At 56.1% G+C, this 24,596-nt stretch overlaps 1 protein-coding gene across 1 annotated transcript; it reads left to right on the forward strand.

Moving 5' to 3' along the window:
* Positions 1-1,946: 1,946 nt before the first annotated feature.
* Positions 1,947-23,671, forward strand: LOC121444103 (centrosomal protein of 131 kDa). The gene is made up of 26 exons (XM_041645876.1): positions 1,947-2,079; positions 3,599-3,792; positions 5,498-5,592; positions 10,248-10,362; positions 10,609-10,730; positions 11,439-11,552; positions 12,079-12,225; positions 14,257-14,374; positions 14,823-14,939; positions 15,053-15,212; positions 15,561-15,655; positions 16,110-16,292; positions 16,551-16,727; positions 17,218-17,343; positions 17,466-17,591; positions 17,787-17,903; positions 19,318-19,420; positions 19,983-20,184; positions 20,813-20,920; positions 21,010-21,106; positions 21,217-21,291; positions 21,839-21,981; positions 22,084-22,261; positions 22,336-22,499; positions 22,962-23,022; positions 23,098-23,671. Exons 2-26 carry the CDS (start codon positions 3,616-3,618, stop codon positions 23,170-23,172), a joined length of 3,195 nt encoding a protein of 1,064 aa, XP_041501810.1. The 5' UTR covers positions 1,947-2,079; positions 3,599-3,615; the 3' UTR covers positions 23,173-23,671.
* The last annotated feature ends 925 nt before the right edge of the window (positions 23,672-24,596 follow it).

Below are 24,596 nucleotides of genomic sequence, written 5' to 3' on the forward strand. Positions count from 1 at the left end.
TTGTTCTGTGAATTCCGTGGCCCCAGAGAACCTAGACTGACACCCACACCTCTACATGGATCCCATGGTGTGAACTAGAAAACCACCCAGATCACAGTGTATAGAAGATCTGGACAGACGTATGCAGGAATGTGTCGGAAGCATGGCAGGTAAGGGCACACATAGATCATCACCATCTAAGCAGGTAGCTCAGCTAAGCCACGTGACTTACAACCGCTCGCCTGTTAATGGACTAAAAGAACAGGATCTTAACCTCCAAGAGCTGAGGGGCACACACCAGCTGGAGCTCATGTGACACCGGCCATGCAGGGTCTGGAAAACAACTCGGCAGCTTCTCAAATAGCACTGATTCCTGTCCTAGGAATTTGCGCAGACAAGTGAAAAGCTATATTTATACAAAAGTCGGTCAGTGTCCTCACCCGCTTCCATCATATTTACTCAAACATGGATGAAACCCTGGGTCATTCTAGAGATAAGAAAGGTAACGTCATCACGGGCTGGAATATTGGGGAGAGCGGCAACAGCATGCGCCCCAAAGCTTTCCGGTGGGGTGACAGGAAAACACTATGTGCTGGAAGTGGGGCGTGAGACAAAGACTCCACAGGGCTGTGCATGGAGGAAGAAGAGTGACTACGTCTGAGCGGATGGGATGGTTACCGCAACAAAAGGATGCGAATGTTAATATGTAGAAATCAAAGCTTTCTGTTAACAAAGAAGCCACCAATGTTTAAAAGCATACACTGTTCCTGCATAGGACCCAGGGTTTGGTTCCCAGCAGAGACATACATGCAGGTAAAACACATACACTTTTTTTTTTTTTTTTTTTTTGAGACAGGGTATCTCTGTAGCTTTGGAGCCTGTCCTAAAATTCGCTCTGTAGCTCATGCTACCCCCAAACTCAGACTTTGTCTCTGTCTCCCGAGTGCTAGGATTAAAGGCATTCGCTGCTACCACCTCCTGGCTACGTAATAAATCTTAAAAGGAGTTGGAGGAAGAAGAAAGAACGCAAAGGCCAGGTGTGGTGGCACTTTGCCTGTAATTCCAGACTTGGGAGATGTTCAGCATCATTCTCAGCAACGTGGTGAGTTTGAAGCCATGCTGAGCTACATGAGACCCTTTTTCTTTCTTCTTTCTCCTTCCTTCCTTCCTTCCTTCCTTCCTTCCTTCCTTCCTTTTTGAAACAGGGTTTCTCTGTGTAATCCTGGTTGTCCTGGAACTCTCTCTGAGGACCGGGCTGGCCTCAAACTCAGAGATCCGCCTACCAAGTGCAGGAATTAAAGGCGTGTACTACTAACCCGCGACCTTTCTTAAAGCAAACTTGGCTGAGGCCAGTGGCAGAGCCCTACTTCAGCATGTGCAAGCCCCTGGGTCACCATCCCAAACACACACGCGCGCGCACACACAAATCAATAACTATATACGGATAATTTCTTTAAGCATTTGAATTTATAAACTTGTTATTTAACTAACTTCTGTTGAACTGGGCAGCTGAGCTTCGGTGTCCTGAGACCTTTGGGCAAAGGGAGGAGAGCCCACAACTGCACACCTGGCAGCGAGTGGGGCCACCGGAGACTCGGCAAGCATTTTTGAAAGCAGTTAGGAAAGAATGGAAGAGGCGAAAACAGACACCACCTCGTGGTCCAGGGAAGCCCGGGAGAGGACACAGGGTGAAGCGGGAAGCCTGGCTTTCTAGAACCCCAGCCTCTGGAGGAGCAGGAGCCTGCAGGCTCCGCCCCCGCGAAGCCCCGCCCCTCCGCCAGCCTCCTCTCCACCTTAGCTTTCGGCTGCTCCTCCCACGCCGGAACTTACAGGACAGCCTAGCGGCCCAATGAGCTGCCGGACAAGCCGAGGGCGCCCGGAGAGCCAATCCCCGAGCGGCGCGCCTTGTAAAGGCGGGCCGGCGTGACGGACAGCGGAGGAGGCGCCAGGGTGGTTGCTAGCCGCCGCCACTCGCCCCTGCGGACGCCTCTTTATTGTCACCCACGGCCGAGGCCAGCCCCGTGGGGCCCCGGGTGGCTCTGCAGTCGTACCCGCCAGGCCGAGCCCACGAGCCCTGCGCCCCAGGCCGGGCCCGCGCAGGTGAGGGGCATCGCGCGGTGAGGGATCGGGCCCTGCAGCGAGGATGGCCTGTGCGCAGTACCCCTCGCCCCCGGAGATCGTCGTGGGGTCCATTCAGGCGGCCCGCAACTCCTGCCTCAAACCCCGAGAGGCCTGGGAGATGCGGGTTGCCTGCGGGGGAGCGCAGCACTGGACTGCTCAAGGGCCCTGCTCGGGGGTCAGCTGCCCCCCGAGGGCCTGGGAGCAGGCTCCTGCCCCTCTGGGTTCTGCGGGCTTGCGGCACGATTTTGTCCAGGGTGAGGTTGGCCTCACCAGCCTTTCCTTCATCTGGCTTGGCGGTTTCCAGGGAGAGGCTATGTTTACCGCCCGGAACCTCACTGGCTGCACGAGGGGTTGGGAAAGCCATGTCCATCAGCTCAGGAGCCAGCCAGAGTCCACCCGGGTGTGACCAGTGCCAAGAAGGGGAAGGTGTTAGGTTTCACCCACACAACCAGAAATGTGTAACTGAGGACGCTGGCCAGATTGATGGCAGGACAACCTCAGAGTGGGGACACTGCCCCGCACCACACACACCTGGATGTTGGGACCAAGGCAGCATCGTTTTGGACCATAGTGAATGTATCCTCTTGACCCTTGGGCTCTGCAAGGGTCCAATCACTTAGCATGTGCCCCGTGTCCCTATCTCTCACCTGAGAACTCACCACTTCAGTGCGCCCCACATGCCAGGGGCTGAGACCACCTGGTCCCTGCCCTTTCAAGGGTGTCCTAGAGAGCAAAGTCTGATAGAAGGAAATCCAATGGGCAGTGTGGGCGCAGGGGGATTGCGGGTGCAGAGGACAGGGTCAGAGCTGGACATACCAGGTGCTCAGATTTATTCTGCTGTCTTGAGAAGCCGTTTCCCCTAGGGTGTGGAGTAAGCTGGACACAGTTTAGGAGAATGCCAGACTGATGTGAGATTGAGCCCTGGCCAGCTAGGGCTGCTTGACTTGTTCAAGGCAAGGACCAAGTGGCTGGATCAGAGATGTCGTGTGGAAGAGACCAGAGACCACAGAACATCCATGAGCCCTGTTCTGTGGTGGGGCAGGCATGGCAGCACCAGGCAGGACTATATATAGTGTAGGCTCAGATCCTCTGGTCCTGGAGTTACCAGGTTTAATGAATTAGGAGGTTGTAAAATAGGAACAGGGACTATCTTTTATGTTAAAAAATATGACTATGCAGGTATAATTGCCGTATTTTAAAATGCATGTTTGGTTGTATCCCTCTAGAAGAGCGGCAGGCACTCACCAGGTCACGTCTCTAAGCCCCATCCCCATTGTTTTTAGACAAGGTCTTTTGTAGCCCAGGCTAGCTTTGAATTGAATTTACTATATATCTGAGAATCGTCTTGAATTTCTGGTCCACCTCCCCCCACCTCTGAGCACCATTATTACATGCATATCCCACCATACCTGGCTCTACACCATGCTGGAGATTAGCCTAAGCCACATCCCTGGCCCCTACGGAGATGTCTCATTGTATCTCTTCGTTTCTCTCTCAGGGCCAGCCTGGTCCACCATGAAAGGTTCACGGACTATTAGTGCTCCCCCTGAAGGCAGCCCAGAAGGTATGGACTTGAGTCTGGTTGGGCTCCCTCCGCCCGTGTCCCAGAGGCCCAGCAGTGCCTCTGCTACCAAGTCTATCGTCCGATCCGTGTCTGTGGTCACGGGCAGTGAGCCGAGGAAAAGGGCATTGGTGAGTGTGGGAGCCAGGCCCTTTTGGGGTGGCATCTGGTCTCTGGTTCCTCACAAGAGCATCTGTGTCATATCCATGGTCATCCTGTGGACAAGGAGTACTGGCCCACACAAGCCTAGCGAGCTGCCCTGGGGCAGACCCTCATCCTCATCCTCTGTCGTTGGATCCTGCCTTTCCTACTCTACTGCCTTTAGGTTCTCTGAGTCAGTGGACCACTGGGAGGGTGACAAGCTACTGTGGCCTTGTAGAAACTGGGTGGGTGACAGATGGGCAGGAACTGGGGCTTTGGGGATAGCTACCTTTCCTTCCCCAGCCTGTTCCTGTGGGGCATGGGTCAGGGTGTCACTCAGAGATCCATAAGGTGACCATGAGTGGCCAAGCTGGACTCCTGCCACCAAAAGCTGCTGTCTGCTAGGCATTGTAGCCAGGCCAAGTCCTTTGGGGACCAGGGCTGTGCCTGAGTCTGGCCTGAACTTCTAGAACAGGGAGGAGCCTGGGCGTGGCCTCGATGCTGGCTGTAGTCCTTGCTGAGGGTGAAGGGCTGGTTGACAGTCTGAGCTTCCTTCCTAGATAAAAGGCTCACCTCCCCTAACTTCCTGAAAGAACCATCCCTGTGTCAGGTGGGGTAGGCCTACATCCCTGTGTCAGGTGGGGTAGGCTGAGTTCTGGGATAGGGAGAGCCATCCCGTAGAGGACCTTTGGTTTGGACAGGTTCCTGCAGTGGAGGAAGGACCTGAGGCGTCAAGTCAGTCAGGCATTTCAGGTGTGTAGCCCATGACCCTCTTTATCTAACATACACTTCTTCTCCACTTTGGTGATCACAAGGCTCACCTCTTTCCTTGGTGTGAAGACCATAAACCTGCCATCAGGAAAATGGAAAAGAAAGGGGGGCATCCCTGGACCAGCTGCTGTGGTGCTGATGCTGGGTGTTGATATAGTCAGCAATTATTAACAGTAGGTCAGGCCAGGCAGTGGTGGTGCACACCTTTAATCCCAGCACTTGGGAGGCAGAGGCAGGCGGATCTCTGTGTTCAAGGCCAGCCTGGTCTACAGAGCGAGTTCCAGGACAGCCTGGGCTACAGAGCGAGTTCCAGGACAGCCTGGTCTACAGAGTGAGTTCCAGGACAGCCTGGGCTATACAGAGAAACCCTGTCTTAGAAAACCAGGGGGGAAGAAACAAAAGGGTCGGTCAGACGTGCTGCTGTTTAAAGTGCAGAGGGCCAGAGAAGGGAGAGGTGAGCCTGCTGCTAGAGTCGCCTAGCCAGTCTTGGCCTGCAGACGGCGCATGCTCCGCTGTGCTTTCTTGCTCTCCCTGTCCCGGCAATGCAGCTTTTCCACCTCTTGAGAGCGCTAAGCGTACCACTGATGACAGCAGAGGCGCACAGCGCACAGGTCCTAGTCAGGCCCTGTGCTTCTTCCTGGGCCCTCCCCGCTGCAGGGGCGAAGGGCTCCCTACTTTGTACAATATACCCAGGCTCTCAGAGGCTGGAGCCCAGTGTCCCACACCCAGTGATCGCTGGGCCTCACACTGCTTACTGCCCATCCTGTCCTGTGACCATGTCCTCCTTCAGAGACTCCCAGCTGGTTTGGAACCCAGAGCTTTCTTTTGTTCCCCAGTGATTTCCCTAAGGCTTGGTCTGGCTGAGCATCCTGGCAAGTGTCTAAGGTCCTCTCTCCTAACTAGACTCTTTTTCCCCTTCTACAGGAGGCCACGGGGCCTGGGGGCTCTCGGGCTATCAACAATCTTCGAAGATCTAACAGCACCACACAGGTCAACCAGTCATGGACCGGCTCCCCCAGGTAATCTGTTGTGACTCCGGGTCACCCACAACTGCCAGTTACCCCTCTTCTTCCTCCAGCTCTATCGGCCATGGTCTCTGCTGGGCAGTGGGGTCTGGTGACCTTCACACTGCTTGGCCTTGGTGGCCCACTCTGTTCTCTTGAGCTAGGAGGGTTGGGGGCAGTGAGAGCATTCATCCTCTTCCGCTACATCTGTGCTGGACGTTAGATCCTGGGCGCTCTGGGTTGGTCCCTCCTGCTCCTCCACCTCTTCTCTGTCCTACCTTCTCAAGAGAACTCAGTGAGGTTGGTTATGCAAGTGGGTCTTTATCTCCACATCTTTCATCCGTAGCCTCTCTTGGCCTTTGGATGTCAAACCCACTGTTAATAGGAGGCATTGGTATCGGAACGTTTCTGAACCTTCGTCAGACCCCCTGCACGTTTTCAACCAGTGTAGCTGTCTTGGAACCTCAGTGCTGGGAAGGCCAGCAGAGAGCCAGCAGTGGCCAGTGCTACTGAGCTGAGAGGGTGCAGCAAGGCCCTCGTGCATGAACTGTTCCCAAGCAGTGAGAGACTCAGTGTGACTCAATCGTATGCTCATAGGTTCTGAGCCAACAGAGATGAGCCCTCCCACGGGAACTGCAGATGCAGGCCTCCTCAACACCACAGTGTCCACCAGGCAGCAACCTCGGGGGCCAGGGTGGACGTAGCAGAGAATAGGCTGGGACTGTTGCTGGTACAGTGTGCCACAGTGTGCCATACTCAGGATGTCCACTCTGCCAGATTGCCGGTGGCTGAAAGTGCAGGATCCACTGAGGGTGTTGGGCACACGCGACAATGCCAGACACGGGATGCATACATGCACATGTCTGTGGCATGCGGGTTTGTAGAGTATGCTTCGTGTGTGGTGTGAGCATTCATAGTTTGTGGTGTGTTTGCGTGGTGTGGGTGGGGTTATGAATGTGCAGCTGCGTGGTGTTTTGTAGTGGGCTCGGTATGTGTAGTGTGTGTGCGGGTCTGCCCACGTGTGTGTGCGTGTACACACGCGCACGTGTGTGTGTGTGTGTGTGTGTGTGGTGTGTGTGGTTGCGTCTGTCTGTGTACATGTGCATGTGTGTGGTCTGTGGTTATGTCTATTAAATGACATCCAGGAAACCCTTTGCAGACACACCTGCCCTTCTCGGGCTGGTGGAGAGCAGGCCTGGTTGTGTGAGCAGTTGAATGTCTGGCTTTGTTTCTTTCCTGTTGGTTCTTAAAATACCCTGACAAGCCGGGCGATGGTGGCGCACGCCTTTAATCCCAGCACTCGGGAGGCAGAGGCAGGCGGATCTCTGTGAGTTCGAGACCAGACTGGTCTACAGAGCAAGTTCCAGGACAGGCTCCAAAGCCACAGAGAAACCCTGTCTCGAAAAACCAAAAAAAAAAAAAAAAAAAAATACCCTGACAAAAAGCCATTAAAGAAGAAAGTGTTCATTCTGGCTCACAGTGCAGGGATCCAGTCCATCACTGCAGCGGAGCCTGAAGCAGCTGGTCACGTCACCTCTGCAACTGGAGGAGGGTAACGGATGCTTGCTTCTCAGCCCCTTCTCCATGCGTGTAGTTCAGGACACCTGCTTCTCAGCCCCGTCTCCACGCGTGTAGTTCAGGATCGCAGTCACAGAGCAGTGCTACCCACATTGGGAAGGAGGAGTGGGCCTGTTTCCCTCCCTCACATTAATGGATCACAGATAATCTCACACGGTCAGGCTCACAGGCCCGGTTCCCAGGTGACTGTGGATTTTGTCAGGCAGACGACAAACCCTAGCACAACTCCACCCCTCATCGGCGTGACAGCCAAACACATCACTTAAGCCACGGTCTCTCTCCTGATCCTCTTAGGTTCCTGACCGTGTCCTCATATAAAATGCTTTCAGTACAACTTTACTTATTTATTTATTTATTTGGTTTTTTGAGACAGGATTTCCCAGTAATTGTGGAACCAGTCCTGGAACTTGCTCTGTAGATCAGGCTATCCTTGATCTCACAGAGATATGCTCATCTCTACCTCCTAAGTACTGGGATTAAAGGCATGTGCCACCACTGCCTGGATTCAGTCCAATTTTAAAAGTCGCTATAAATTTAACTGTGAGCTCCTGTAAAATAAAAAAAAACAAGTTACATATATCTAATACGTGAGAGCACAGAGTAAGATTACAATTCCAGGGCTGGAGAGATGGCTCAGAGGTTAAGAGCACTGGCTGCTCTTCCCGAGGTCCTGAGTTCAATTCCTGGCAACCACATGGTGGCTCACAGCCATTTATAAAGAGATCTGGTGCCCTCTTCTGGTGGACAGGCACAGATGCAGACAGAACATTGTATACATAATAAATAAATAAATAAATAAATAAATCTTTTTTTTTTTTTTTAAATCCCTATTCCAAAATGGAAGTGCACAGCAAGAAACAGTCACAGCAGTGCAAACTGCAACCCAGCAGGGCAGACAGCGAGTCTTGCAGCCGTATCTGGCATTGGGGGCTCATAGTGTATTCAGTTGGACTTCAAAAGGCTTGGTTCCCAGACACACATTCTGGGTCCACACTGCAACCTAGTCTTCACCATGACGTCCTCATACGTTGCTGGCTCAAGTGCTCCATGCACCCTCACTTCACACAGCCTCCTTGACCGTTGTGACTCTTGCATTCCGCATGCTATAATACCGACACCATGAGGCCAGCGCCAAGTTCTGCCAACTCCAGGTGTATCTGGATTTCATAGGGCCTCAGCAGCCAGATGCAGAAAAATGCCTCCCTAGCTGGTTGTTTGGGGCAGGGCATCCCTGAGACTCTTCTGCAGGCCTTTTTCCCCCACTAGTTTTCAATGTAAATCTGACTAAAAGTCTCAGCTATGCTGTCATGAAATTTCTCCCGCCAACTACATTAGTCTGTTGCTTTTGAATTGAGCCTCACCTAGGATTTCAGGACTTAGGCAAAATGTAGCCATCTCTGTCGCTACAGTGTAACATAGATAGCCGCCGTTTGACACAAGGTCCTTGTTTCCATTTGAAGCCCCTGGAGCTGTCTTTGCTATCTCCATCAGCATTTTGGGTCTGCTGAAAGCATCCTAGGGCTTCTCTTGCCTACAGCCCCAAATCCAAATGTTCCCACACCGGTTCCCAAGGCCAGCATGGCTCCGTTCACCACAGAACGGCCCCCCTCTTTTGTACCCATTCTCTGTGTTCCTTGTGTACCGCATGGCTATCACCAGACAGTGGGGGCTTGGGATGGCAACTTCGTGGGCTGTGGCCGACAAGAGGTGAGGAGGAGCATGCTGAACGGGAAGTGTGACCTTTAGGAAGTGGGTCCGCCTGGTGGGAGTATGTCAGAAAGGCTGGGCCTGCTGACCCACAAGCTGGGGACTGAATGCATGAGGGACATTTCGGATTCAAACCACAGTGTTCTGCTTCCGTAGTGCCGTGGCCTCTGGAGGGCCTCATGTCTTATCCCCTGCCCTTTGTGTCTAACTGTGCCGGCCCCATTCTGTCTCCTGGCCTCTGTACCCATGCTTATTTAGTAGAGAAGAGCCTTGCTTGTTTCCACTCCCGTGTGCGCTCTGATCCATCTTCCACCAGCCCAAGTGTTCATGAGAGTCTGCATCTTTCTTACTAGATGGTCTAGGGCCTTACATTGCTGCTGTTGTGTGCTGGGTCTTCTTCACCTGTGTCTGATGGGCTTCAGGGTTGATTCTGTGCCCAGCGGCCATGCTGGATGTCAGCACTACAGTGTGTCTAGTCTCCTCTCCTCCACTGTTTGTGACTCAGGACAAGTTGTCCCTCCCCTGTTACCTCCCTGCCTTGTGTGTTCATGCAGAGTGAGTCCACCCCTCTCCGCAGGGAAGTGGATTTTGTGGTACCACCTAGAGCTGGGGGTGTGGACATGGCAGCCTAGAGCTGGGGGGTGCCACGTTTGCTGCTTTTTGCCTGTCCGCTTTGTCGGGATGTAGCTCTTGTGCCGCACAGCTCACCTTTCGAGGGCACCTCACAGGTGTGCTAATTTGTTGGTGCTGGGGATGGAACCCAGGGCCATGCAGGCACCAGGCAAACGCCAGACTCTAGTTTCAGTGTCCTGTCGAGAGAGCTCATTACTCCAGGTCTGCTAAGGCCGTCTGTGTCCTCCAGCTCCTGCCGGCCACAGTCTGCATCCTGTCCCTGGGACGTTCTCATAACCAGAGTCAGATGCAGCGTAGCCTCCGGTGTCTGGCCCTTCCCGAAGTGTCGTGCTTTCCAGGCTCGAGGCGATAGCACCCGTGCTTTGCCTAAGCATGGCTGCAGCGGGCCGCCCTATGCACAGCCTGAACTTGCCATCAGGTTCATTTATATGAGTATATGTGCTCACGTTTGTGCCTGCTGCCCACAGAGGCCAGAATAAGGTGTCAGACTCTCTGGAAATGGAGTTACAAAGGGTTGTGAGCCTCTGTGTCGGTGCTGGGAACCAAACCTCCTCGGTCCTGTGCAAGAGCAGCAAGTGCTCTTAGCCTTTGAGCCAACTCTCCAGCCCCCAAGAAACAGCTCGTAAACCGGCCTTGAGACCAGACTCCTGTCCTGAAGCCATGCCCTCCTATTTTCTGTAAGACGCAGGCCTGTCTTCCTTCCTGGCATCTCTGACGACTGACTTTGTGTGCTGACCTCTCTTTTGACACAGGCCAGCAGAGCCCAGCGACTTCCTGATGCTCTTTGAGGGTGGTACCAGTGGAAGAAGGAGGGTGGCCAGTCTCAGCAAGGCACCCAGTGAGAAGGGAGCCTCATGGAATGTCCTGGTAAGGGTAGATTGCGGCAGCCGTGAGTCCTGGTATTCTTGCCAGGATCACCATCCAGTTCCTTCCACACTCTTCCCGCCTCTGCAAAGAAAGGGGCAATAGCCGCAGAGAGGGTGTTTCTTGGGCTTGGTGAGCTTTGATCCTGACACTGGTCCCTTGGGCTTCGCTGCTAAGGGCCCTCTGTTGGTATTGGGCTGGGCTGTGTCCCCAGTGTCCCAGGCTGAGAAGTGTCTGTGTGGTCCACAGGATGACCAGCCTAGGGGCTTTGCTTTGCCAGCCAATGACCAGAGTCCCAGCACCCTTGACTCTGCCTTGGGCCCACGGAAGAAGGAGTGTACTCTGGCTCCCAGCTTCACCGTTAACAACAGGTATCATTCCACGGGACACTCCTGGTCCTTGAGCTCTGTCGTTCCTGTCTTTTATGTTGCTGGATGAAGCTACTTTGTGATGACTGGGGAAGTCAGTGACTGAGTGGCGGAGGGGCTCTCAGGTGGTATCCCGCACAGAAGGGACCTCCGGGAATGCCCCTCTTCTGTCCTTCCTTCTAAAGGCCAGAGTCACCCAGCTGTGCTTTCCAGAAATTTCAGGTCTAGGAGGCTCCTTCAGAGCCAGCTATATCTGACTTGGAGGCTTTATCAGGTTTGGGGAGGTGGGACTGTGTCACCTCTGGGCTCCCAGCCTGCCTGCCAAGGAAGGGTGAGCCTGTATCAGAGCTGTGCTTGTCACTCTTGGGGTCAGGCCCAGCAGGGACATGACAGATCAAAGCCTGTCTGAGAACAGTAGCCAAGATGGGAGGTCCTGGTGCGGAGGCCTCCCTGGTAGACAGGAGAAGCCACACAGGCTAGGCCACCTACAAAGCAGTTGTGTGTCCCTTGACCTTGGGGGTCAGGGGACACCATCCCCCTCCTTTGGGTACAAGAAAGGGCTTTTCTAACCCAAAAAAGGCTTGGCCACTGGGGTGCAGGCCATGGGGTCCTGGGTGTGCTTGATCGTTGCCGCTGTACACACCAAGTTTCTCTATCCGCGTGTGCTGCAGACAAAGCCTGATCGTGTTCTCCCTACCATCTCTCTGGCAGGAGCAACAAAGGCGCCGTGGGCAACTGTGTCACAACCATGGTGCATAACCACTATGGCTCGTTGAAGAAGGTGTCACCCCCCAAGAGCTCCAACCAGACAGCCCCCTCCCTCAAGTAAGGCCTGCCTGCATGCATGCAGGAAGCATGTGGGCTGGGCTGGGCCCCAGGTAGGGCGCACAGCGAGAGCACAGGGATGTGACAGGGCTCTTGGCTCTCAGTGATGGTGCTGTTCCCTTCTGGGCTAAAGCAGCTCCCTAGGGAGAACAGCAGCTGACTGGGGAAGCCAGGCCTCTGCTCAGGGTAGAGCCCTGGAAGGAAGCCCCTACCCACACACAGAACCAGAAAGGGACCACAGTTTGGGGTAACCAAGCAGCAGAGAAGCCCTGTACCCTTGCCAGGGCTTTACTTAGAGTCAGTGACCCTCGGAATTCTTGAGTCTGTCTGGCTCTGGACACCTATATGGAGAACCTCTTGCTGTTTTAACATTTACCGGGGTGGCAGTCAGTGGGACTTGGGGATGCAGGGTGTTCTGGGCACCATGGCCTGTGGGTCTCCTCCAGTCTTGGAGCCATGGGATGATTCAGGGACCCTGCCCGGAGCCGGGGACAGAGTCAGGGTCCTTTCTCTCCCTTTCTGTCAGCAACCTCATCAAGGCTGCAGCCCGCGAGGCCAGCGAGGGCAGCGACTTTGGGAAGCCGCGGAAGAACTTCTCTGGCGCCAATCACTCCATCAGGGGCGCCACCGGCCTGCTGAGGCGGAAGGAGGTGACGGAGGAGGAAGCTGAGAGGTGACTGCTGGGTGGGGGGCAAGGGGCAAGGGTTTGGTACCTATGATTCCAGTGATCAGTGTTTCCACTTGATGGTTTTTAGACAACAGGGTTGGGAAGGCCACACTTGGTGAGACTCGATGTGTATAAAATGCAAAGACAAGATGGTTATGTAGCAGGGAAGGGGGCTGCGGTTGCCTGGGACTTGGCAGGAACCGGGATACCACAGGGATTGTTCTTAGGGTGATGGGAATGTTCTAGAATTGGATTGTGCTGATGGATGCACAACCCTGTAAATTTGCTGTAAAGAGCATTGAATTGTACGCCACAAACGGGAGGGTTTTATAGTGTGGTAATTGCACCTCGGTAGAACTGGTAATTAAAAACACATTTAGCAGAAAGAAGATAAAAGACGGAGCAGAACAAAACACCTGCCTGTGGGGCTGTCCTTGGTAGTGCCCTCTGGGGCTACAGGGGTGGGCACAGGCGGAGAGGTCTGTAGCTACCATGGTGGCTCCCTGCCAGGCCCCCTTAGCGGGTGAATAGCTGCATTGGAGCCTCCTAGGTGGTCTCGGGACTTCCACCCAGACCACCTACCTGGCCTGTGACTCAAGACTGAGTATAGGGGAGGGGTCCTGCAAGTAGACAATGGAGGGGGGGTGCCGTGGGCTCCCCAAAGCTCCATCTTGGTGTTCCTCTGTGGTTGGGCCTTGTTCCACAGCCAGGGCTGCTATTGCAGGCAGCCGAAAACACTTGAACCTCTGCTGGCATCTGTGGTAAATGGATCTACTCCGCCCTCTGTCAGGGTTGACGGGTTTTTGTTTAATCAGTTTTCTTCCAGTGCTGGGCTGAGACCCAGAGGCTTGCACGTGCTCAGCAGGGGATACACCACTGAGCTCTGTTCCCAGCCCGTGGGGTTCAGTTGTAGGATGTACCCACTTGACAAGCGTGTGTGGTGGTGCGTGCTCGCACTCCCAGTGTTTCAATGGTAAAGGCAGGAGAATCGGGAGTTCAAGGCCATCCTTGGCTACATGGTGAATTAGAGGCCATATGGAATACACAAGACCATCTCAAAAAACAAATAAGAGGGGCTGGAGAGATGGCTCAGAGGTTAAGAGCGTTGCCTGCTCTTCCAAAGGTCCTGAGTTCAATTCCCAGCAACCACATGGTGGCTCACAACCATCTGTAATGGGGTCTGGTGCCCTCTTCTGGCCATACACACAGACAGAATATTGTATACATAATAAATAAATAAATATTAAAAAAAAAACAAAAACAAATACGAGACCGTGGGTGGCGCACGCCTTTAATCCTGACTCTCAGGAGGCAGAGGAGGAGGAGGCCAGCCTGGGCTACGTGGACCCTGCCTTAAAAAATAAACAAACAAACAAACAGCACTAAAATAGACTATTTCATCTCCCCTCAGTTCCCTCAGCCCACCCACCCTTTGTTTTCTTTTTTTTCTTTTTTGGATTTTTCGAGACAGGGTTTCTCCATAGCTTTTTGGTTCCTGTCCTGGAACTAGCTCTTGTAGACCAGGCTGGCCTCGAACTCACAGAGATCCGCCTGCCTCTGCCTCCCGAGTGCTGGGATTAAAGGCGTGCGCCACCACCGCCCGGCCCACCCACCCTTTGTATCTCCTGGTCCGCCCTGACCTCAGCAGCCACGGACCTGTTTTCATGTGCTCTGATGTTCTGGCCTCTCTGTGGCCCCAGGGTTTCTGTGCTTAGCACGACTCACAGGTGCTTGCCCTTGCTCCCGAGCAGTATCCTGTGGCCTGGAATCATCCCTGTTCACCCTGTGGTCAGCTCTCATTGGCCATTTTCCCTTTCTGATGATAAGCACAAAGCCAGCCGGGCAGCTTCACAGGAGGGTGGGTTTAAGTTTGAAAGGAGCCCAGAGGGGCTGGCCTTCCACATCCTGGCCTGATGGGAAAGGACTGTGTGAGCCTCCGGTGTTTCTTTCCACATGGACTCTTGACTAACAGGTTCTTGTTCTAGGGCACAGGGATTTGGGGACCCCTTCTGATCCTGACTCTGGTTCTTTGGACAGGTTTATCCACCAGGTAAACCAGGCCGCAGTCACCATCCAACGCTGGTACCGCCGCCAGGTACAGAAGCGCCGCGCAGGAGCAGCAAACCTTGAACACCTGCTGGCGTCCAAGCTTGAGGTCAGTGTGATTGTGTAAAGTCAGCCTAAGCTCACCCAGGGACTGGGCATGGGTCCTCAGGGTCTCACAGCATACAGTGGAGTCGTTAAGACAGATCTGGGATTACCCTCAAGCACGTACCCCCTCTGTGGGCCTTGCTTGGTTCCTGAGGCTGCTGCTGGGGTTGATGTGTCAGGATACCGGCTCCTGGCAGGATGACTCTCTGAGCAAGTCCTGGCTGAGGGGTACAGAGCTGTCACCCTGCTGTGCCTCCCTGCATCTCAGGGTGGGGCTGGCTCTCTGTTGAGCCAAGGTGGCAGGTCCAGTGCCCTCAGCTCTCATTTCTTCTCCACTAGTGAACTCTGCAGATTCCCATGACTCTCAGGGTCCTGTGGAGACCTCCCAGCTCGTTCCAGGGCTCTGTCATCCTCCAGTTCTGTAAAGTTCATGGCTTCGGCTTCCCTGGCAGGGGCAGAGGCAACGGCTGGGCAGCGGGAACCTTCTGGACTTGCACCGGCAGGAGGAGGCGGCAAGGAAGAAGGCCCGGGAGGAAAAGGCTCGCCGGGCCAGGCAGGCAGCCATTCAGGTACCGGGTAGCATCTCACGGCCCATTCTGCGTGACACCGATGCTTGGGGACACCGAGCCTCAGGGCAGGTGGGCTGCATAGGGTGAGGGGTCACGTGGCTCTACTCTGACAGGAACTACAGCAGAAACGAGCCCAGAAGGCCAGCGAGGCTGAGCGCAGGCTGTCTAAGGACAGACCCGAGACCAGAGCACTAGGACAGCCTCCACCCACCCAGGAGCCACCGCTGATGCTGGGCAGCGGCACCCACCAGGCCCCCAAGGCCAACAATGCTCGTGAGTGGTTCTCAGTCTACCCGATTGTGGGAGAAACTGCGCACTCTGCTGAGCTTCGGGCCTCATGTGGCCAGGCTTGTGACTCTCCCTGCAGAACTGGGATCTTGGCCTGCTCCCCGCCTGCTTCTGCCTGGGTCACTTGTGGCGCTGGACTGGAGAGTGCCCAGGCCTCGACAAATCATCCTGGCAGTGGGGCCTCTTAGCTGAGGCCCGGCGTTGTGGAATTATGCCTGTTCCCTTCAACTTTGTACCCTGGAAGGCCAGGGGACCCCTCGGTGTCTCTGAGCTTATACCTGACTCCTTCCCAGGGCATCTCCAGGAGAGATGACACAGTGTTTGGTTTTACAGATGCCAGCGTCTGCCCCACAGGCCCTGGAGACCCCTGCCCTCCTGTCTCTGAGTCGTCCCCAGAGCCCCAGCAGCCTCCAGAGGACAAGCCACAGGTCTGGACATAGCGCCTTTTCCTTTCCCCTCTGATTTTGGCTTTGGGGCAATGTCCATGCCTGGGTGACCTAAGCTGCCGTTCCCCTGCCCTCTCTTCAGTTTTGGGGTTCCTTGTGTCCTGAAAGGGTACCCAGGGGGATGCCAGATAGCAGCCTGGTGGTCTCGCTGAAGTGAGGTCTCACAGAATTGTTCTGGAATCCTGCTAGGAGTTCACATTGCTGGGGAAGGATTCCTGTGTTCCTTCCCATCAAAGGGGAGCAAGGCCACAGGCTGCTCAGTGTGAGACTGGGCGGGGCCTTTCTCCCGATGTGTATCAGATGCTACATAGATGTGCTGACCACTGGGGATGGGTACAAAGGCTCCTGCCCCTCCGCACTGGGTGGGCCTTGTATGTGGGGCGGCTCTTGGTCTCCACCAGCCTTGCTGGTCTCCCTTCCTGCCTCTCTGCTATAGGACGTCCCGTCCCAGGATGGAGTCAGAGAGGACTTGGGAGTGCTGGGCACTTCCAGAAGCAAGGCCAGGGCCAGAGCTACCCTGGATGAGCTGCTAGACACACTGAGGCTACTGGAGGAGGAGCCCGAACCACTGCCCCGCCCCAAGACCTATCACAAAGACAGATATGCCTGGATCGACGAGGCGAGTAGGCCCTTGGCGCTGACAACCATCTGCATAGGTCGAGAGGCCTCCACAGGGGTCAGGGAAGGCTGGTGCCACCATATCCCTGCTTTAGTCAAGGCCCTAACAAGGGCCAGGTGTGGCCTATTGACCTCTGCTCTCCCTTCCTGTCTGGTCCTTGAGGTTGAGACACAATGACCCACCTCACTGCCCGCTGTTCCCGAGGGACCCCAGGTACTCGAGCTTCCCTAACAGCCTCCAATGCTGGGCCACCTGCAGGAAGATGACACCAACTCCCTGACAGCCGACAACCTGGAGAAATTTGGGAAACTGAGTGCACCCCCGGGCCCACCTGATGACGGGACTCTGCTCTCGGAGGCCAAGCTCCAGAGCATCATGAGTTTCCTGGATGAGATGGAGAAGTCGGGGCAGGACCAGCCGGCATCCCAGCGGGAGGTAGCCAGCCGCCAGTCCCGGGTGGTGCCCAGTGGGACATGATCACCTGCAAGGACCTTATGCAGAAGGCAGTCCAACTGTTGAGTTCTTGTCCCTCTCAGGGCTCCTGTCTAGACGGGGTTATCCTGTCCAGGTGGGTGGTCCTGACATCCTGGGCTCTGGTCTCCTGGGGCTGTCTTTCCTGAGTGAACACCAGAGACAACGATAAGTGATGTCTTGTTTCCGTGGGGGCAAGAAGGTCAGGGGTGAACAGATCGCTCCTATCTGGTGACTTGTGTTAGTGTCAAGGCTGCAGCCTCTCTCTGCACCGAGGAACAAGTACAGTTCCCAGGGTTGGCTTGTCACCCACTGCCCCTTGACCAGATGCCCTGTGTAGGTGTTGTTCCCTCACAGCCGGGTGGAGCTGTGACACAGTGACTCCCCGTGGAGGGTGGGCATCAAACGGGCAGTAGCTGCTGGGTGGCCTGCCTGAGGCTTGTCGTGTATTTAGGGCCTAGTGCTGGAGGCGGGCCCAAGGCCCCCGGCACTGGGGTCTGAGGGGAGCGCATCCATGATGCGGCTGAAGCTGGAGATGGAGGAGAAGAAGCAGGCCATGGTTCTACTGCAGAGAGCTCTGGTGAGTGCATCAGCCGTCACCCCAGGGTGCGTGGGCTGGGGACTGCCAGCACCCTGCGGAAGAGGTCTGAGCCATCGTCACCCCTGAGGCTATGCCCCACATGGTCTGGTGACCCCCTGCAGGAGCAGCAGCGTGACCTCACCATCCGACGTGTTAAGGAGACAGAGAAGGAGCTGAGCCGGCAGTTGCGACAGCAGAAGGAGCACTACGAGGCCACCATCCAACGGCACTTGTCCTTCATCGACCAGGTGACCCAGCTCTGGGAGGCCATGTGGGGTGAGAGCACTTGGTCTGCAGACCCAGGGTTGGTGTCACTGTCCCGAGATTGGAGCGTAATGCTGACCGCAGGACCTCTGTGGCCGAGGCCCCAGCGTGGTTCTCCAGTGGGCCTGTTAGAGGTGCCTTGGGGTGGCATCAAGAGCCTCACCCCACCCCCATCACAGCTGATCGAAGACAAGAAGATTCTGAGCGAGAAGTGCGAGGCGGTGGTGGCTGAGCTGAAGCAAGGGGACCAGCGGTGTCGGGAGCGCGTGGCCCAGATGCAGGAGCAGCACGAACTGGTGAGCCCCCTGGCTGGTGCCAGGCTGTGAGCAGGTTCTGGGCACACGGCATCATGGCCTGAGGATGCAGGTCAGGATTGCCAGCGCCGGTTCCTTTGTTCCTGTTCCCCTCTTCTTGAGATTTTGTTTGTTTGTTCAGACAAGGTTTATCTATGTAACAGTCCTGGCATCCTGGAACTCACTTTATAGAGCAGGCTGGCCTTGAGGTCACAGAGATCTGCCTCCCTCTGCCTCCTGAGTGTGCAATTAAAGGCCTATGGCACCATACCCAGCTTTTTTTTTTTCTTCTCTCCCTCTTGAACTGTATCCAAGTTCAACAGGGACAGGTCCTAAGGTGTGGGCTGCCACATCCCGGGCCAGCATGCACGGCCCGCCTGGCCCTTCTCACAGGACAGTGGCCTGCTTCTCACAGGAGTCCAAGCCTGGCCTGCTCCAGTCAAGTCCTGAGTAACAGAACCCACCCATCTTCGCAGTACCAGGCACCTCAGCTCCCACCTGATTGGCCAGCAGAAGCTGGTTAAAAGTCTGTCTCAGCCACCTGGCTGCACTTGTCCCCAGAGCATAGGCTCGGCATCCCCAAAGGCCCTGTAGGCTGGAGCCCAGACCCAAGTGAGGGTGGGCTGGCTCTGTTAAAGAGACCCAGCATCCCTAGCCCGCAGCCAGGGTTGGAGACTGCAGCTCTCAGGCGGTCCTGGGTCCTGTCGGTAGTGGCAGGAATGGAGTCACTGCTCCAGACCATCCACGCAGCCCAAGGAACTCCCTCTCTGCCTTGGTCCTTGGCTTCCCTGTAGAAAAGAGCTTTGGTATCCATCAGAGTCGGGGTTTATTAGAAGTTGATATAGGTGCTTGAAAGACCTACAGGTGTGAGCGGGCTCCTGCAAGCGGAGCTGGGCTCTCTTCACAGTGGGTGACTGTGAGAGCCCGCAGTTTTCTGCATTACACCGTGAGAGTGTAGTGTGCAAGGCTGAAGGAAGGGTCAAAGAATTTCTTAAGTGAGGTTGCAGGATGAATATATGAGGCTTAGATTTCGGGATGAGAGAGAGCCGCTGAAACAAGGTCGTGATCATGTTTGCCTTTAGTCTCCTTGCTGCTTTTAATGCTTCTGTGGGCGGTGTCTTTAGGAAAGCTTGCTTCGTCCCTGTGGTTAGCATCTGTCAGCAGGAAGGGCACAGCAGCTCCCAGACAGAGGGGCTTTTCCTCCCTGTGTCCCCTTCTTTGCCTGTCGGTAAGGTCTCAGCTCCAGGGTGTGGTGGCATCCCTCTCGGGATGAGACTTCTCCAAGCCAGTGGCTGTAATCGCCCTACCTGGGGAGAGGAAGGAGCTTGCAGAACACAGGCCCAGGAGAAGGCAAGGGAACAGGGCTCGGGATGCCCCCCTCATCTCTGCATTCCGACTTCCTGTGTTCTTTACCCAGGAGATTAAGAAACTCAAAGAGCTCATGAGTGCCACTGAGAAGATCCGCCGTGAGAAGTGGATCAACGAGAAGACGAAAAAGATCAAAGAAATCACAGTCAGAGGTGGGGCCTTCACTCCTCATTCACTTTACAGAGAGAATGGTAACTCCTGTCCCATGTATTGTGGTACCGAGCAGAGCTGTCCCTGGCTAAGGCTGCCGGTGGCAGGTAGATACAAACTCCATTTCAGCTGCTGACCCTCAGTCCCAGATGCCTGAGGGGGGCCTCCACCTTGTGGAGGCTTGTGCGGGAACAGCAAGGCAGTCGTGTGGGTCACGCAGACATTAGAGAAAAGCATAGGAAAGAAGTTCCAGGACCCCTCAAGCTGACAGAGTTGGGATGTGAAGAAACTATGGACTCTTAGGTGGTTTTAGGGAGCACTCTTAACCTGGCCTGACCAGGATCCTAGGCACTGTGCCATTGGGAGACACACCAAGGGGCTGGGGAGCCGTGCATACCGCAGGCTGGGAAAGCCACTGTGTTCAGGACACTCCTGGAGGTAGGTTTCTGGGATGCAGTCCCTGGCTCTTCTCTCCATAGTATACCAGGCTTGCTATGCTTTGAAGCTGTGGCTGGACGGAGGGGCCTTGCAGCCCTGTCTCCAGTGCAACCTCCGTCTCTGCAGGTCTGGAGCCCGAGATCCAGAAACTCATTGCGAAGCACAAGCAGGAGGTGCGGAGGCTCAGGGGCCTGCACGAGGCCGAGCTGCTGCAGAGAGATGAGCAGGCTGCACAGCGCCACCTGCGCCAGGCAGAAGAGCTGCGGGAGCATCTGGAGCGGGAGAAGGAGGCGCTGGGCAAGCAGGAGCGGGAGCGCGCCCAGCAGCGGTAGGAGGGCACTGGAGTTTCCCGCGGGCAGCAGCAGCCTGGGTAGAACTCATGCAGCCCACCTACCAGGCCAATGCTGTGAGGTTCCCTCATGGGGTCACATGAAACTCAGATAGCCGGACTTGCTGAGCTGAGCCCAGAGTGACGTGTGGGTGATGTGTGGGTGATGGGTAGGCTGCTCTGCTGCCTCCTTTTCTCAGCCCGAGGGTTCACCTCCTAAGGTGTGACCAGGCTGTGATGTCCAGCTTGGGCTTGGTGGCCGAGGGACCAGTGAGCAGTATACGACCCCTCCTCCACTGTCTGTGCCTCCAGCCTGGCTCCTCCCACGTGACCTACTGGCCCTCGAAACACGTCTGGCTGACCTGTGCTCTCCCACTTTCGGGAAGGACAAGGGTACCAGCCATGGCAGGGGCTTGCTCGGATCAAGTCTCTGGTTGGTCCCTGGCTCTCCTCCGAGAGTGGAACTAAGCAGAGCCAGGCCAGTGTGTGGAACACAGCGAGCCACCGGCTGAGGCCTTTTCACAGCCTTGAATGAGACTGCAGCTGAAGGGGGCTGCAGCCCCCCAACTGCAGACGCTGACTCCCATGGCCGCCCACCGTGGGTGTAAGCATCCTCACCATCCTGCAGGTTTGAGCAGCACCTGGAGCAGGAGCATCGGGCCCTGGAGCAGCAGCGGCGGCGGCTCTACAACGAGGTGGCGGAAGAGAAGGAGAGACTGGGCCAGCAGGCAGCCAGGTACCACTGCGGGCTGTTCTTTCAGCTGCCCCTGACCTGCCCAACCCCTCTTACAATGGCCCGTTGTTCCCTGACGCACTGGCCTGCAGGCAGCGGGCAGAGCTGGAGGAGAGCAGCGCCACGCTAACGCGAGCCCTGAGAGCCGAGTTTGAGAGGAGCCGGGAGGAGCAAGAGCAGAGGCACCAGGTTAGCGAGCTGGCCTCCAGTGGAGGACGGGTCCCTTCTGCCCGACCCCTCAGCAGGGTGACCGGGGTCCTGGAGTGGCCCTCAGTCAGCTGACAGCCTGTCCCCTCCAGATGGAGCTGAAAGCCCTGAAGGACCAGCTGGAAGCTGAGAGACAGGCGTGGGTGGCCAACTGCACCAAGAAGGAGGTAGGACCAGCCAGGGTGGGCTGCTGTTCAGGGCCCTCTGGGCGCTGGCTTCTGGGGGTCACTCCTAACTGCTTGGGGGGCATGGTGGTTCATCCCCAGCTGTGCCATGCTGCCCGCTGCCTACATAGGGATCCAGGAAGGTTAGAAGCAGAACAGGAGGAAATGGGACCTGAGAGGACGTGTCCCTCTCTCCAGGAGTCACCCCACCTGTGCCCTTAAGACCCTGTGCCTCTTGGCCACAGGGCAGGTTTGCCACCTTGGCTCGGCCTGTCTAGCAGGCAGTAGTAGTAGTTGTCTCGGACTCTAGTTACCTGAGAGAAAGGAACAGCCTCCTTAGCCAAGGCTATCCCATGCCTCTGTGCTCCCAGGAGGTCCTGAAGACATGATGCTGCCCTCTGGGGGTCTAGGCAGCCTGGAGTCCTTCACCCCTGACCTATGGGTGTATTTATTTCCCTGTGGCTCAAAGCAGGGACCATTCCCTAGAGCCCGCGAGGCTGTTCTGCCTCTGTCCTGGTGGCGGATTCTCTCACCGCTGTGTGTCCCGCAGGAAGCGTGGCTGCTGACCAGGGAGCGGGAGCTGAAGGAGGAGATCCGAAAAGGCCGAGACCAGGAGATTGAGCTGGTCATCCACCGGCTGGAGGCTGACATGACGCTGGCCAAGGAGGAGAGCGAGCGGGCCGCCGAGAGCCGGTGAGCTGCCTCCTGCCTTTGGTTCCGCCGATAGGGAGGGCCGGAGCTGGACTGTGGGAGCTGCAGTTCATCCTCATACCGCCACCTGCCTCCGCCTGCCAGTGTGAAGCGTGTGCGGGACAAGTATGAAGTGGAGCTCTCCGAGTTGGAACAGTCCGAGCGGAGACTCCAGGAACGGTGCACGGAGCTGAAAGGGCGCCTTGGGGAGGCCGAAGGGGAGAAGGAGCGCCTGCAGTCCCTAGTGCGGCAGAAGGAGAAGGAGCTGGAAGACGTGCGGGCGGTGAGTAGCCTCAGGCCCCTTCTCCATGAGCCCTCCGTCCCTGCAGCCCGATCACAGCCTCCCCTGCCGTCCAGGTGAACACACAGATGTGCAGTGAACGGGCCAGCCTGGCTCAGGTGGTCCGGCAGGAGTTCACAGACCAGCTGGCAGCCTCCCAGGAGGAGAACCAGAGGCTGAGAGCGGAGCTTGCTGAGCTGCGTGCCCACCAGCAGATGGAGCTAGATGAGGTTCATCAGAGGTGGGTGGTCAGGACTTCAGGTAGGGACATGGGGAGCAGTTACGGTGGGAGCAGTCACGCGTCTTTCTACCTGAAGTCCTGACACTGTCTCCCACATTACGTAGACATAGCTTCGTGCTCAGGAACGCTGGGTGTCCTCCGCCCGAGTGTCACTTAGTTCAAGGGCCCACATGTACCTCTCCAGGGAGGTGGGCAGGGTCTTGGCTGGAGCACCCAGACTCTCAGTCCTTCTGAGGCTGCCTGCCTACGTGACCAACAGAGAGTAAGGCAGAGCCATGAGGTGACTTCTCATCTGTCTTGGTCTGCGCGGCGCCATGCCCAGCCCCCTCCTAGGGCCACTTTAGCATTGGTTCTCCTGGAGACAGTGGCCCAGGGCCGGCTGCTCAGGTCAGGGTCAGCAGGGCTGAGACCAAGCGGTAGGAGACAGCCCCCAGGCTGACTTGGGACTGCACATCATCACAGGGTGAAGATAGCTCTCACGAGGAAGGAGGAGGCCGTTAACAGTCTCCGGAAGCAGCATGAGGTGGGTCCCTCCGTGGGTCTGTGATGGTCTAGCCTGGAGTGGGGGCATCCAGGGCCTGACTGGACTGTGTCGCAGGCTGCTGTGAAGCGGGTCAACCACCTCGAAGAGCTGCTGGAGCAACACAGACGGCCGTCCTTGAATGCTAAATGACACCACCCTTGGGACGGAAACCCAGACCTGAGCAGACGCTCAGCCCTGCAGCTGGTGTCCAGGGCTAAGGGTAGAACAGCGGCTGGCGTGAGAGGCCCACCCCTCCCCTCCATGGAACTCCAGGGCTCAGGACGCCACTGTCAGCGTCCTGTAGCTGTTTTATAGTAAAATAAGTTAGTTTTTTAGGTTTTTTTTTAATGTTTCGTGTCACCTGTTTGTCTTTTTCTACTGGGTTGGGTTTGGGGGGCAAGGAGCTGGAGACCCCAAAGAGCCCCCTTTCGTAGCCGTAGGACTAGCTCTGACTCTCGCCTCTCCCTGTCCCACCTGTCCAAGCTGGCAGGAAAGTGGCCTGCAGCCAGCCTCTCTGCTCTCAGCGCCAGTCCCCAGCAGGCAGTGGCCATGTGTTCCCCCCGTGACCTCTCCAGAGTGTAGCGGACTCACCTGGAAGGAGCTGTGTCTCTAGCCCACTCCAGAAACCTCAGCTGTTGTTTTGTTTGGTTTTGAGACAGGGTTTCTCTGTAGCTTTGGAGCCTGTCCTGGAACTAGCTCTTGTAGACCAGGATGGCCTCGAACTCACAGAGATCCGCCTGCCTCTGCCTCCTGAGTGCTGGGATTAAAGGCGTGCGCCACCACCACCTGGCAGTTTCTTTTTTAATATTTATTTATTCATTTAAAAAGTTTGTGTGTGTGTGTTTTACCTCCATGTATGTCTGTGTCCTACCAGTGTGCCTGATACCTGCAGAGACTAGAAGAAAGCATAGGACCCCCCTTGAACTGGAGTTACAGACAGCTGTGAGCCACCCATGAGGGTGTTGGGACCCCAGAACTTCTCGGTACCCTTTACCTTGCTTGGTGGGCTGTTGTTCCTTCCCAACCTAAGTGGCCTGCCCACACAGTTGGGAAGACTTCGGCCCACACACGGGAGGCAGAATCCTAGAGCCTTGGCGTGGCCAGGGTCTTGTGAGCAGGCCTCACTGCACCAACGCCTTCACAAACCGGCATGGCCCTGGGCCAGAGCCCTGGAAGGCTCTGTGGGGTGTATAGTAGCTTTAGCTGGCTACCAATCCACTCTGCTGTTTCCTAGAAGCTGCTACCTGTGCGGACCTGACGAGTCCACGGCTGCTCTACGAAGGGCCACCTGCTGACCGAGCCCCTGGCCTGCTCTGTGCCGGGGCTCCTCAGAGATCATGTGTGGTGTGGTATCATATCCCCACACCCCGTCTCCTTGTAGCTCAGTATGTGGGCTCCAGGGCCCTCAGCTCAGGGGTTCAGACCAGAAGGGAGAGGCAGGACCAGGGTGAGGCTGCGCCCACAATCTGGAGGCAGATGTGAGTTCAGGGCACAGGTAGTACTTGAGGGCCTGGGTACAGGGGGAAACAGAGGCCAGCCTCAGGGTGCCTCAGAGGCTGCAGCCTGATTCTGAC

The sequence above is a fragment of the Microtus oregoni genome, unplaced genomic scaffold (assembly GCF_018167655.1).
Source record: "Microtus oregoni isolate MIOR12 unplaced genomic scaffold, Mior012 000117F_ref0000505, whole genome shotgun sequence".
NCBI lineage: Eukaryota > Metazoa > Chordata > Mammalia > Rodentia > Cricetidae > Microtus > Microtus oregoni.